This window comes from Thalassophryne amazonica, chromosome 9 (assembly GCF_902500255.1).
Source record: "Thalassophryne amazonica chromosome 9, fThaAma1.1, whole genome shotgun sequence".
Taxonomy (NCBI): Eukaryota; Metazoa; Chordata; class Actinopteri; order Batrachoidiformes; family Batrachoididae; genus Thalassophryne; species Thalassophryne amazonica.
The window spans coordinates 97,387,181-97,401,509 of record NC_047111.1 but is presented as its reverse complement, the minus strand read 5'-3'; the positions used below and the strand labels follow the sequence as shown (position 1 = coordinate 97,401,509).

The 14,329-nt window shown below is 39.9% G+C and overlaps 1 protein-coding gene across 3 annotated transcripts in view; it reads right to left on the bottom strand.

Annotated features, from left to right (window-relative positions):
- cblb (Cbl proto-oncogene B, E3 ubiquitin protein ligase) overlaps nt 1–12,247 on the bottom strand; it is a 177,246-nt gene extending 164,999 nt beyond the window's left edge. For 2 of the 3 annotated variants that reach the window (XM_034178809.1, XM_034178810.1), the window contains exons 1-3: nt 12,008–12,247; nt 10,578–10,748; nt 9,591–9,841 (exon numbers count right to left, since the gene is read on the bottom strand). In XM_034178809.1, the coding sequence (XP_034034700.1) occupies nt 9,591–9,841; nt 10,578–10,748; nt 12,008–12,049 (464 nt within the window). In that variant the 5' untranslated portion in view covers nt 12,050–12,247. Of the gene's footprint in view, nt 1–9,590; nt 9,842–10,577; nt 10,749–11,999 lie in introns of all 3 variants that reach the window. The other variant, XM_034178811.1, reaches the window with a different exon arrangement.
- Nucleotides 12,248–14,329: the final 2,082 nt, after the last annotated feature.

Genomic DNA, 14,329 nt, shown 5'->3' with positions numbered 1-14,329 from the left:
ATCCCCGGATCGACTGGCCGTCCGGGGTAGTGGTTCAGTGGAGCGAGACCTGCCATCGGGTATGTTTAGGTTCCTCGGTACCCCCCGGTTCCCAGGCTAAGGAGGAGGTCAGAGTCCCACCCAATCTAGGGACGGTGCCGGTGGAGTACCATGACCTGGTGTTCAGCAAGGATCTGGCGCTCACCCTTCCCCCCCACCGTCCGTACGATTGTGCCATTGATTTGGTTCCAGGCGGTGAGTTCCCGTCCAGCAGGCTGTACAACCTCTCACGGCCTGAGCGCGAATCAATGGAGACCTACATCCGGGACTCTTTAGCTGCCGGGTTGATCCGGAATTCCACCTCCCCGATGGGTGCAGGTTTCTTTTTTGTGGGTAAAAAAGACGGCGGACAAAACTACAAGAACGGTACATAGGTCCTTTTAAAATTCTCAAGGTCATCAGTCCCGCCGCAGTGAGGCTTCAGCTTCCGGCCTCACTGCGGATCCATCCCGTGTTCCACGTGTCCAGGATTAAACCACATCACACCTCACCCCTCTGCACTCCGGGTCCGACACCACCTCCTGCCCGGATCATCGATGGCGAGCCGGCTTGGACAGTGCGCCGGCTTTTGGATGTCCGACGGATGGGCCGGGGCTTCCAATATCTGGTGGACTGGGAGGGGTACGGCCCCGAAGAACGCTCCTGGGTGAAGAAGAGCTTCATCCTGGACCCGGCCCTCCTGGCCGACTTCTACCGCCGCCACCCGGACAAGCCCGGTCGGGCGCCAGGAGGCGCCCGTTGAGGGGGGGGTCCTGTTGTGTGGGCCGCTGAAGAGGAGGTACTGCTGGCCCACCACCACCAGAGGGCGTCCTGCCTGGAGTGCGGGCTCCAGGCACCAGAGGGCGCTGCCGCCTCACAGGAGCAGCCGGGGTGACAGCTGTTGCTTATCACCGACGACAGCTGTCATCAATCATCATATCCACAATGGTATATCAGCAAGACGGCATCTCCACCTCATTGCCGAGATATCGTTCTACCTGAAAGGTAATATCCTCAGCCTGACAGCTTGATTGAAAGCCTTTTTTTGTGATTTTGTGAGTGATAACAGACTTTTTCTCCAACGAGAGGTGGAGTCTGCCATGCAGATTGCTGGGTGCAGACGCACCCACGTTTAACTGTGTTTTTGTTCCTCGCCAGCAGTACCAGGTCCGACACGCGGAGGCAGTGGCCACCTGGGAGTTCGGGACTTGGCGGCTCCAGTATTCCCGGGGTCTGGTGGCGGAGGAAATCGTGTGGTTCCAGTTCTGCTTTGGACAGGCGTCTCCTATGCTCGAGCCTGCCCACACGACACCTTGTAATTTGACCTTCGATCTATTGTGTGATCTGTTGTGTTTGTTGTGCACGTTCGCAACAGTAAAGTGTTGTTATTTGACCTATTCCATTGTCCGTTCATTTGCGCCCCCTGTTGTGGGTCCGTGTACTTACACTTTCCCAACACCTCTCCTGTGGAACCAGCTCCCAATTCAGATCAGGGAGACAGACACCCTCTCTACTTTTAAGATTAGGCTTAAAACTTTCCTTTTTGCTAAAGCTTATAGTTAGGGCTGGATCAGGTGACCCTGAACCATCCCTTAGTTATGCTGCTATAGACGTAGACTGCTGGGGGGTTCCCATGATGCACTGTTTCTTTCTCTTTTTGCTCTGTATGCACCACTCTGCATTTAATCATTAGTGATCGATCTCTGCTCCCCTCCACAGCATGTCTTTTTCCTGGTTCTCTCCCTCAGCCCCAACCAGTCCCAGCAGAAGACTGCCCCTCCCTGAGCCTGGTTCTGCTGGAGGTTTCTTCCTGTTAAAAGGGAGTTTTTCCTTCCCACTGTAGCCAAGTGCTTGCTCACAGGGGGTCGTTTTGGCCGTTGGGGTTTTACATAATTATTGTATGGCCTTGCCTTACAATATAAAGCGCCTTGGGGCAACTGTTTGTTGTGATTTGGCGCTATATAAAAAAAATTGATTGATTGATTGATTCTAAAGACGTTGCCATGCAATAGAAGCAAAATTAAGAAATTTCTTTAACAACTAAATTGTAAATAAAGTCATACACTGCAACAATTGTTTTTCATAATTGTTCTACAGCAATAATGTGCACACACCTAAAAACATTATAGGTTTGGCTCAATTTAGAATTGAAAATAGTGTAGTTACAGTTGTCATACTACATTACAAAAATGCAAGCTTGATCCCAAACAGTTCTGCAAAGTGAGCTGTACAGATTTTGATTTTTTTTGTTACCTGACAAGCCTGAAGATCTGCCAAAAGTATTGAATCATTGTTCATAAAAACTACTTAACAGGAGTGACGTAGCCTTGAGTTGTAATGATTTAAACTGTGGGACAGAACTGCATCAAGAGGTGGACCAATGAATTTTACCTGAGTTCATACCTCAGGGGTGACTGTCCCTCAGTCAGTAGAATGGGATATCTGCCAGCGGAAGGGTCAGTGGTTTAAATCCCTGTCTGTGGGCAGTGCTGGTGTATCACTGAGCATGAGAAGGAAATCCAAAACTGCTCAACTTTGGAGTACTTTGCCCCCTTTCTTAGTATAAACAACTAGTTTTCTGCTTTTTAATGTCTTTTCTGGAAAGTGTTACAGTAATTTGCATTTTCTACTGTAAACCCTGTTAATTATGGTCACACTGAGATAAAGAAAGCAAATACAACCAGAGTCTGCTGGCAGCTTTGGTGAGAGAAGAACCATTTAACAACTGAGGCAATGAGAAAGAGGCAAAGTTTGAGAAAGTGAAAGAATAAGAACAGAGCAAGAAAGAGATAAAGCGTATACAAAGACAGGTTAAAAAAAAACAAAAACAAAAAAAAAAAACAACTTTGCTGGGTGATCATTTCAAAGCTCAACCAGAGAGGAAATATATGAACAGGATGTAAAGCGTGTGGGGATTTTCCCTCTGCTGTGCACATGGCACAACGGAAAGAACTCCTGAGAATCATTGCAGCATTTAAAATCTTATTAATTCAAGCCCAGTTGCAGATTAAAAAAAAATGACAGATTAAACCTCTAAACACTTAGGTAATTAAAAGTCTTTTTATTATTATTTTAGCTGTCTTCCACAGTCTACTGTCATGTTAATCAAATAATCAACAATGTCATGGAATGTGGTACAGTGCACTGTCAACATGAAGTCAAAATCAAAAACATTATCTCTGGTATTATCAAATAATTGGCACATATTAACAATAAGTACACACCAGTGAGTTCAGGAATACCGAAATATCCATAAGGTGATGGACTGTATGTGCTGGATTATTTATCCAGCTAACCAGCTAAATCAAGAACATGCTCCAGGTGGTTGTTACATGCTAGGACTGGGTACCAAAACTTGATTCCAATATAGCACCATTCCTCTGCCATCAGTATCTATTAGGTATAGGTACTGATGGCATAGGAATGGTGCCATATTAGTGTCAGAACTGTTCATTTGAACTGTTCATTCATATGTCTCACATTCACGTGCCAATGTCAGGGTGCTGCCATGCAAGGTGATCACTACACACCGGGAGCAACCTGGGCATTAAGGACCTCACTCAAGGTCCTTCAGTGATTTTCTAGCCTAACAGGGATTTGACCCAAGGCTCCTCTGGTCACAAGCCCACCACTGTAGCTACTTGACCATCACCTCCCACTCAGCACTATTTTTAGATGTTTTGGGATTTAACAGAAATGATAATAGTCAATCCAGTATTGAGTTATGCTTAAACCACCACAGGCTAAAACAGCCATACAATGAAAGCTAATGAAGCAAACTTAAAAATAAGAGCAACCCAAGATTTCTGAGGTTCGCCAAGGGTTGATGAGGACTCAAAATTAAAGATATGTGATTCACATCGTGACTTAGACTTTACCTGGATCCAGGTTCTATGCCACAATGCAATAACTGCATACTGATCCAGAATGGTCGGACTGATCAAGATGCTGCAATCTGATATTTAATTCACAAGCTGAAACAAAATAATGTCTTCCTAATCTTAGTTTTACATTGTGATTTTTCATATGTGAAATAGTTTTGACGTACTCCTTGAAAGTCTACAAAGGGAAATCCTGATCCAGAATCTGGATCCGGATGACCTCCAAAATTTAGTGGAGTCTTCCATGTCCTAATATGTATCTGTGGTGCAAATCTGGTGAGAATCCATTAAGTAGTTTTGACATAATCCTTAAAAGCCTATATAAAGTGAAATCTTGATCCTGAATCCGGATCCGGATCACCTCCAAAATTTAATGGAGTCTTCCACGACCTAATAACTATCTATGGTGAAAGTTACGTCAAAATCTGTGCAGTAGTTTTGAGTAATCCTACTAACAGACAGACAGACCAATAAATAAATAAACGACAAAGATTTTATTACATTCTTGGCGGATGTAAAAAAAAATTAGAGCTTCATGCCACCACTGAACAGATGAAAATGTCATTACACACCATGGAATACATCTCTACAGAGGTATATAGTATGTGCATATTTACCTAAATACGTAAGTGTAAAACAACTAATTATACAGGGGGCGTGTTACCTTAGCATTCTTCTCATTCTCATCACTACGTTTATACAAGTTAAACATCAATGCGGGGTTTACAAAAGCAACAAACTCATCAACATTCAGCTCAGTCCACTATGTGGATGCAACTGTAATATTTTCTCACTGCAAAAAGAATACTTTGTTGATTTATGAAGAAGGCCATTCTCTTCTGTGTCCACTTAGTGAGAGAAAACATCATAAACAAATGTTTCCCCGACATCAAAAAAAAAAAGCTGGTGGCCAGTGAGACAAACTGACATCTCCGATGCTTTGTTGTGTCAATTACTAGCATCCAGTAACACATGCAGCTCACAATCATCCTGCCTCATTTTCCTTACATCCGCTGGTCCAGTCAATACTAATTGAAAATAATGTATTTAGACCTTTGTTAAAGAGGAAATAGTACAGCTTCAAAGCAAATTTTGCTGCAATACAGCCTCGTCTACACGCACGCACACACACCCCAAAAGACTATTGCTTAAAAATGGAGAAAGATACTGCAAGAAAGCTTCCTATCAGCCTACAGCTGAAATATGAAAGTACTGTCAGATGAAGCAAACATTATAACACCGGCAGCAGCATTTACCGCTCTACAGGCACAGAATGCTATAAATGTTAAAAATGACTAACGTTTTTTTTTTTCCGCCAAATATGCCAGTTCATTTTCTCCGCTGTCTTTTTCTTCTCTGTCTGCGCTTCCACTCTCCCACACTAAAATGTGAGTCAGTTGAGCCAACTGGTGTCTAACACCTCACAATGCCAGACAATTAAAGGCCAAAAAGAAAAATCTGTTCGATATGTCACAGCTTGCAAAGTGGACTAACGAGAGGACAAATCTGCTGGGTTGCCATTCTGTGGTCCTCTTTTAATATGGCCACTATCATTATCGTCATAACTGTTACCACAATGCCTCTCCTGTCAGGCTACAGTATTAATTAAGCCTGAAATATTTTTTTTCAAAGAATTCATGACATTTGTGTGATTAAAACCCTTCACTCAACTTTTCTTAGGTAAGGAATCATTTTATCTGTGGTGCTGTTAATACTGTTTGTAGGGATACACCAATCCGCAATTTTTCACTTCCGATCCGATCTTGATACCTGAATTTGGATATCTGCCGATACGGGTTCTTTTCCGATCCGATACCAGAGCTCTGTCTGCTTTAATATTATTATTATTATTATTATTATTATTATCATTATTGTGAGGATTTTCTTAAAAAGGAGACCTTTTAGTTCAACTACAATTTGCCATAAGGTGAATCTAAGATGAAAGCCTAGATTTGGTGTTTTGGTGAATGAATTAAGCACTTTTATTTTTTTCTAGACTTTTATAGCCTTATTTTTATAGACTTAAGAGAAAAGACAGCACTCTCTGTCTGTCTGTCTCTCCTTCTCAAGTTCCAATTTCAATGGAGCTTCATTGAAATGGGAGACGTGTGTATACATTGTCAAAGAAAGTGTTAGAGTAAAAATTAAAAATGAAGTCCTCTTTCTTTCTCCCTCTGCCTGTCTGTCTCTCACTCGTTTTCTCTCTCCCTCTTTTTCTTATTCTTTCTTTCGCTGTTTTCGTGCTGCCACAAAGCCATTCAACTATAAAATAAATATATTATCAGCAATGATCACACACAGGTTTTTAATGGAGACTTTTTTCCTCCTCGGCTGCACGCTGAGGTGGAGTTTCACAGCCTTGGGACAGTGAAGCAGCTAACTTTTTAGCACACATTTTCAGCAATAATTCAGTTAGTTTTTCGGAAAATCCGTGTTCGGCGAACAGACAATTTGAACCCGAGAGCCAGGGAGAAATTTGCCGCTAGCCGCAGCTAGAACACTGCGCTAGAGAGCTATCTCAAACAGCCCGGCTTCAGAAACCTCCCTCTCTTCCTCCCGCTCGGCAGTAAACAAGCAGAGAATAAACAAGAACAGTGGAGAGGATTCACAGTGGTTCTTCTCCGGTATTGGAAAATGTCGTGGGTTAGATCGGTATTTTCCGATACATGAATTATGTCGGTATCGAACCCGATACGATCTGGGATCGGATCATTCCCAACCCTAACTGTTTAGGCAATTTTTTACCAACACAAAAGACTTTGCAATGTTTACAAACTTTTCAAACTGTCACGAGCCTTGTAATGATGAAAATATGCAAATATTAGTTAAAAAAAACAATGGGAAAAATGAATTACCCTATATAATGCTGAGCTAACATTAGCTAACCATGTGAGCAACAAATGTAAATACCTGATGTTGGTGAATTGCCATATCCTCACTTTCCGTCATATTACTCGATTGGTTACATACATTTGATGCACTTATTTACGCAGCAACAAAAAAATGGACATCCATTTCAAAATGAGCAAATATTTGCACAAAAACAATAAAGTTTATCAGTTTGAACATTAAATTTCTTCTCTTTGTGGTGTATTCAATTGAATATAGGTTGAAGAGAATTTGCAAATCATTGTATTCTGTTTTTATTTACATTTTACACAACGTCCCAACTTCACTGGAACTGGGGTTGTATAAAAAAAGAAATGGAACATACTTTAAAACCAGAATTAAAGCATAGATAGGTCATGTGGCTGTGGATGCCAACAAAACTTGCTTTTGGAGTGATCACTTCATCAATAACACAGCAAAAACAGAGGCACACTGGAAATTTTGCAGCGTTCAAGTGTGCACAGTAAGAATGGCAGCTGCTATGGTTTTAATTCAGTAAGTTAAGTATATAGAGTACACTCGCATGATCATTTACTTGGTTCACCTACATAAACCTAAATGCAGTATAATACAACAGTCTTGCAATAAATCCCTCCTTTATGAGGATTATAATGTCCAGTGTTTGCTGAACCTGTTTGAGAGAGGTGATTTATTTCAAAGTCATTTTGGAGGCTGTCATTTGTGGTGCTGTTGAACATGTACTGGAGAGGTGTACCTAATATTTAGCTGTCCTCAGCACAAATCTGGTGACAAGTGGCAAAGCCACAGTCATGAGAGCTGGGACAAACATTACCAAATGTGATTGGGTCTGTTGTCCATGGAAATACAGGCCTCAACATAAGTACTGATATCATCCACTTGTCCATGAGACCAGACATTGGACATTAGAGATTCACTTGTTGTATTCCATAATAACCCCATTTGAAATTTAACAAGGGAGTTAACCAGTAGTGTAGTGTCTTTATCCAGTTTAAACATACAAGTACGTGTTCACTTGATTTTATCAAGTGATAACATGTTACCTTGTGCTGATTTTGATTTTAGGGGATCAAAAATGTTGCCATCATTATAACAGAACTGCAAGTATAAGTCTTGATCTGATGCTTTGCAGTATAGGGTACTGGGCAAAATTAAATAATATAGGTGAATACCACGTTTGTGCATGTGCAAGTGCACATGTATTTCACACCTCATACAGTCTGTCCGTTCTTCAGGATACTTTTACCTGCCCTACACAACATTTTGTCTTTCCAGGAAAGTCCAACAACCATTCATGTTCAGGCCTGAAACTGGATGTGTACCAAGGTCATTTTTTATGCTATGCAATACTAATTAGAGTTTATGGATGAATTTTGCCAAAACAGAAGGAGAAACTAAGAGGCACGGTTGAGCAAGGTATATTGCATGAATGGAGTGAGTGAGAGAGATCGTTTCTGCACAAAAACTAATCAAGAAACCAACTAATTCAACTGAACTCTACCAATTCTGCTAAAAACAGTGGTAAAATATCCAGCCGGAATTCTGCCAGAAACGCGGATGGCTACTGCATGTTGTCAAGCTGAAACTTGCCCAGAGATAATCAACCAAATATGAGGTATGCTGTATGTATAATTTTCATCCTATGTTTGTTTCTGAAAACCCAAAATATGTTTTTTTTTCTTCCTATTAAAGAAGTCTGGACAATCATTCTTTCCCAGAAAAACAACGCTTCAGAGAAATGACTGGAAGCCCAGTATTACCATGATGTTTATATCCATGATGAATGTATGCAAATTTCTGACCACAACCATATATATTCATAAGTTTCCATTTTGTTGAGAAATAGTAATTGTAAAAACAAAAAAAAACAGCCATTGTGACTTACAAGGAGTCCAGTTTTAAGCAATTAATTTGCTTGTATTTATTCACTATAATATTTTAAAGTACTGAGATCAATATAATCACATATACATAAAAAAATGCTTTTTACTGGAAGTACACTATTGTAAGGTAATGTTACTCAGTGTAGTTACAGAGTGATAAAACCTGTCAACAATTTATTTTCTCGGAACAATGCATCAAAAAACGTTGGTTGTCAATGAGTAGGAGAATCAGCAGGGTGACAAGAAACATGCGCAGGTGCATGCACACACACACACACACACACACATATCCTGTCTATTATGTTACATTAAAAATGCAGTGACAGCTATACAGAGGAAATCCAGCAGAACACACAGCGTTTCTAAGCCAAAGAAATCTGGACTCAGCCTTGAAACTGGGTGACTGGGACAAGATTTACCCCTCAAGGCTGCTGCAGCCAAGAAGGTCTTTCAATCCCTAGAAACCCTCAACCAATCAAGATGCTCCAGAGTGCCGTCTCAAAAATGTTGACCATTTGTCACACAAAGATAGTGAAAGATGGCTTCACAGCAAGAGACCTGGAAGCCCATTATCACTTATTTGTACTTGAATCCAACCACCACATGATGGCAGTATAACCGTGCAAGTTCAGTACAAGCACAAAACAACAAATACCTCAATAACCATTAAAGGTAACACAAAAGTAATCCATTTGCAGTTTTACAATAAACCAGAATGCCTCCAAAAACTAACTTTTACATTGTAGCAACAACTATTAATGTTATGTTCCAATCACATTATGAGTGTAACATTTCAGACCAAATTTCGACAGATTTCAAAAAACTCCACACAATCTGTGTTGCCCAAATTTCCCTGAACTGTTGACATGACACTGAATCTGATCAACGTACTGTAAAAAGATAAACACCCTTAAAATTTTGGCGTAAAATAAACTTGTACCTGTCTTGTGACTGCTCCTCGTACATCCTCTCCTTCCCCTCCTTGAAGAGCCGAATGGCACGTTTGGACTTTTTCATAAGGCTATCGATATAAATTTTGAAGTACTCATTCTCACTGAGCTGCGTGAGTCTCTGGTTCTCTTCGTATTTGCCCAGTATGAGCTTTAGGTGCTGGTAGGCATCGTGTAAGATATCCAGGATGTATGGTGGGCTGTTTTTCAGCTGAAGTCTGGGGTTTTGGCAGAGTCGGACCTGTGAAAAAAAGAATTCCTGTCATGAAGTGATTGCAGGAAGGATTTCAGATTTATTTGTTACTACATCAAGCTGACATCAACTACCACGAAGCACAAGCTACCAGGGGGGTAATTGTAGTATATATGCTGGACTCTCGATTCATGCGCCTGAGCAGAGGTTACGTTTTTGCCTGTGGGTCTGTTTGAAAATTTGAAAATGAATTAATTATGAAACTCGGCTGCTATGACAGCAAAAAAAAAAACTTTATACGTTGACGATGACCCACATGCGGATCCAGAAAAAAAAAGGTTAGTCAGGAATTGTTGAGCTACGACTTAGAGTTACTGACCACTTCCAAGTTACTGAGCCAAACTTTAATTGATGATGTGGCCCCACAGGTCAGCAATAAAGTTGTAAGTTGCATCTTCATTCAAAGACAAACTCTGAGATACGAGTAAGGTTGAGTGTGCTCAGAGTATTATGCAAATGATCTCATTACCTTTACTGCAGAGGCACACACGGTCCATCTGGAATTTAAGATTACACAGCCAACTTTATATCCAGCTGATGGTGAATGGCTGAGTTGACAGCAGTTTTTGGACATAATGTTTTACACCAGGGGGAAATCAATTAAATGTTTGATTGTAGTTTGGACACAAAGTTTGCACCCTTTCAATGCTAATCCCTGCCCTCCATATGAACCTTCAACATTTACATATAGGATAAATAGCAAACTGGGTTTAAGCAAACGTACAACTTTATCCATGAGTTTCCACGTTTTCTCAACCGTCCGCCGGTCAGCAGCAGCCTGCTTTGGTGGCCCCACTGCATCCTGAATGGCGTCAATGAAGCCTAAAATCCGACCCTTATTTCGGTTTGGTCCACGTCCACCCGGGTTTCGACCACTGAGTGCAGTTGCCATTGCCTACACATTGACACAAAGAAGAAAAGTCATTACAGTCCTGAGCAGTTCAGTGAAGGATTAATTACACAATCCTGATCGACTGCCTTAAAATTGCTATAAATACTACAGGGCTTAAAGAAGTTTCTGTTTCACCCATGTTTGATTTGTAAAAAATAATGGATTTATTACATCTTACCACAGGTCTCAGTTTAACTGAGATATTGTAACCGTCCAAATCGGGCAAAGCACATGCATATCTCTGAAGACACAAATCAGCAGGACAAAGACCAAAAATCTCTGATTGCTCACATTATTACGATTACTTTTCTCTTCAGCATTGCTAGGCATCAGTCTTTTTTTTTTTTATCAACAACACTGTTTGTAAAATAATTAGTGCAGAAGTTTTGTCCCCAGATGACTGCATTTGAGGAAACTGCAGAAAGATTTATGGCCTTCGTTCTGTCTTTACCTACTGCCATAAAATGTTGTTATTACAGTGAAACTGGCCATATCATGAAACAATAACAGTCTCTTTAAATCCATTTTTATTGTGATTATTGTCAATCCAACATCCCAAAATCCAAAGACATTCACTCGATGGTGACACAAAACACATAAAAGCAGCAAATTATTAGATTGGACCTTCAAATACATAAATGATTTGGAAGGGATTTTAAACAACTGTAAACCAATGGCAAACTGTTTTCAACAAGACTCTCAAAATGGTTAAGTCTGGTTATAATTGGGTTAAAACACGTTACACCAAGGATAGGATGGGTTTAAATAGCTATTAAGTCGTAATAAACAAGATTTAACCCTAAAAAAGGGTACTGGGTGTATACTGATTTGAAACCACTAACAATAAATAAAAATAAAAAAAAGATTCTATCTGAGAAAATTATTATTATTATCACACATTATTTTACCAAATGGCTGAGCACAACATTTATTTATTTATTTATAACTCTAACAAAAATATTTGGAACTAGTTAAGGCGTTTATCGAAATAAGTTAAATGATTAATGGACAACTGATTGGTTAAAACAAGCCATTGTTTCATCACGTTTTTTGACATGTTCAACTGTGTGATTACGATTCAGTCAGTAATTGATGCTGAAGCAATTAAAAAATAAAAATAAAAAAATAAACACAAACACTGAGACCACAGGAAGACAAATGTTTTCACAATCAGCGTGAATTTTCCACTCAGGAAAAAAAAAGAAAAAAAAAAAAGACACGAATCGATCATTATAGATCAAAACACAAACTTACCAAACCACCAGGGAACGTTTTGCTGGGATTCCGCTCAACTCGGTCCACATCCAGCGGAAAAAATCCCAAAAAACAAGGAGTGTCCAGAGAACAAGTGAGTCTCAGGGAAAGCCTCCCTCTTGGTGTAAATATAATCACGATAAAGTATTCATTTTTCCCCCTACAATGTTCTTATCAACGCCGTTACGCCATAAGTGGAGTTGGATAAACACGAAGCAGTGAGCTCTGAACAGTATATTTTGTACAGCGGCATCTACGTCAAGCTACTTACGGTGAAGTAAATCATTTCTGGTGGTACGTTTCACAATAAAAGTGTCACTGGGGTAGCGGTAAACTGAAAACTGTAAGGCAGTCCCTTTTCAATCCCCCTCAACCACAGACTGGGCAGCAGTGGTTTGCAGGCTTCTCAAAAGATAACACAGATGGACAACCATCGCACGATGGCCTGATATCAAACTGAAGTCTGCCAAATGCCAAGTTTTGCGTTAGTGGACTATTTCTTTGCAACTTTGGTGGGTTGGTTCCGGTGTCAAAAAGATATTATTCAATTTTAGGGTTAGACTCATTTTGAAAAAAGTCAAGACTGCAGAAGAGGATTAGTTATAGATCTGTGAGCAAGATCACAAAATGGGCAGCACGGTGACTTAGTAGTTAGTACTGTCACCTCACAGCAAGAAGGTCATGGGTTTCGACTCCCACCTGTGGCCTTTCTGTGTGGAGTTTGCATGTTCTCCATGTTCTTTGCGTGGGTTTCCTCCGGGTGCTCTGGTTTCATCCCACATTTAAAGACATGTAGGTTAGGTGAATTTGAAACTTTAAAATGGTTCAGTTCTCCCTTGCAAAAAAGATCTCGATCTCAATGTGACTAACCTGGTTAAATAAAGATTGATACCCTGCTCCATACTGGTTCTTCTCAGTGCACTCAGTGCTGCATCAATACAAATGTATACTTTTAGGCAACTGAAAATTCTGCATCCATGCAAAATATTACGAATATGCTACGTACTGCATTGCGTCTGTGCAGTTGTGAAGTCAAACAAAAGATCTTTACAAAGGTGACTTTAGATGATGCCTCAGTTAGACACAAAAGTTCAATTTATATCCATTGGAGCACGACCGTTATATTAAGTTTTACTGATCTGGTTGTGCTTTCAAAATTACGACGGAGTTTTAGGGCCACACTGAATTTCTTTTTTTTTTTTTGAACTTCGAGAATAAAGTCGTAATATTACGAGAATAAAGTCGTACTTTTACGAGAAAAAAGTCAAAATATTATATTATGACTTTATTCTCGTAATATTATGACTTTATTCTTGTAAAATTACAAATTTCTTCTCGTAATATTACAACTTTATTCTCGTAAAATTATGACTTTATTCTCATATTACGACTTTTTTCTCGCAAAATTCAGACTTTATTCTCGAAGTCTTAAAATTCTGACTTTATTCTCGTAATATTACAACGTTATTCTCATAATATTACAACTTTATTCTCGAAGTCTAAAAAAAAAAATTCTATGTGGCCCTAAAATGCTGTCGTACAAAACTCATGAATGGATGTTTGAATGAGTGCAGGGTGAGTCAGCAAAAATACTGTCTGTTTTTTGTTTTTATTTTGTACTATGTTGTTTTGCTTTCAGGCAAAGAAATTATTAAATTTCAAAGTGTTGACATTTAAATAAGAATTTTTTAACTTTTTTTTTTTTTTTTTTTTTAAATATAGCAGTAGATAGCAGTTCATTTCCTGCACGGACACGAGAACTTGAAGAATGCATTGAATCAGTCACTTGGGCTTGAAGTTTTGATTTGACACACACATATGGAGCAGACATGAAGTTTAAAATCATATTTTATTTCTTTTACTCTACAACATGTTTTGTTGTTGTTGTTGTTAGGATTCCCCTTCAAGTTTCCTTTCAGCTGTATTCAGGATCACTTTGTTCACTTTTTATTACGCTCTCGGTTTTTATTTTGAAGGTATTGAAAAGTGCCTTCCTCTGTTCTGTGTACGTTGTTTCGAGCCTGATGCAGCAGTGGGCGGGTCAATCGGAGGATGAAGCAACATTTTCCAGGAACCGACCAACGCAGTGACAGAAGCCCACACACCCATCGGCGTCACTCTGTCAAGTCTGACACAATCAATAAACAAGCTCAGCTTTCAGCTGTCAAGTTAAAAAGCGTTTTGTTGACCCGGAGGTAACCGGCAACACAAGAAGGCACGGGCCTCAAAGGTGTCTGAATGACGTCACAGGGATTATTGAAGACATGCACACAATATAAACAGATATAATAATATTATATATAAACAGATATAATAATACATTTATTAGT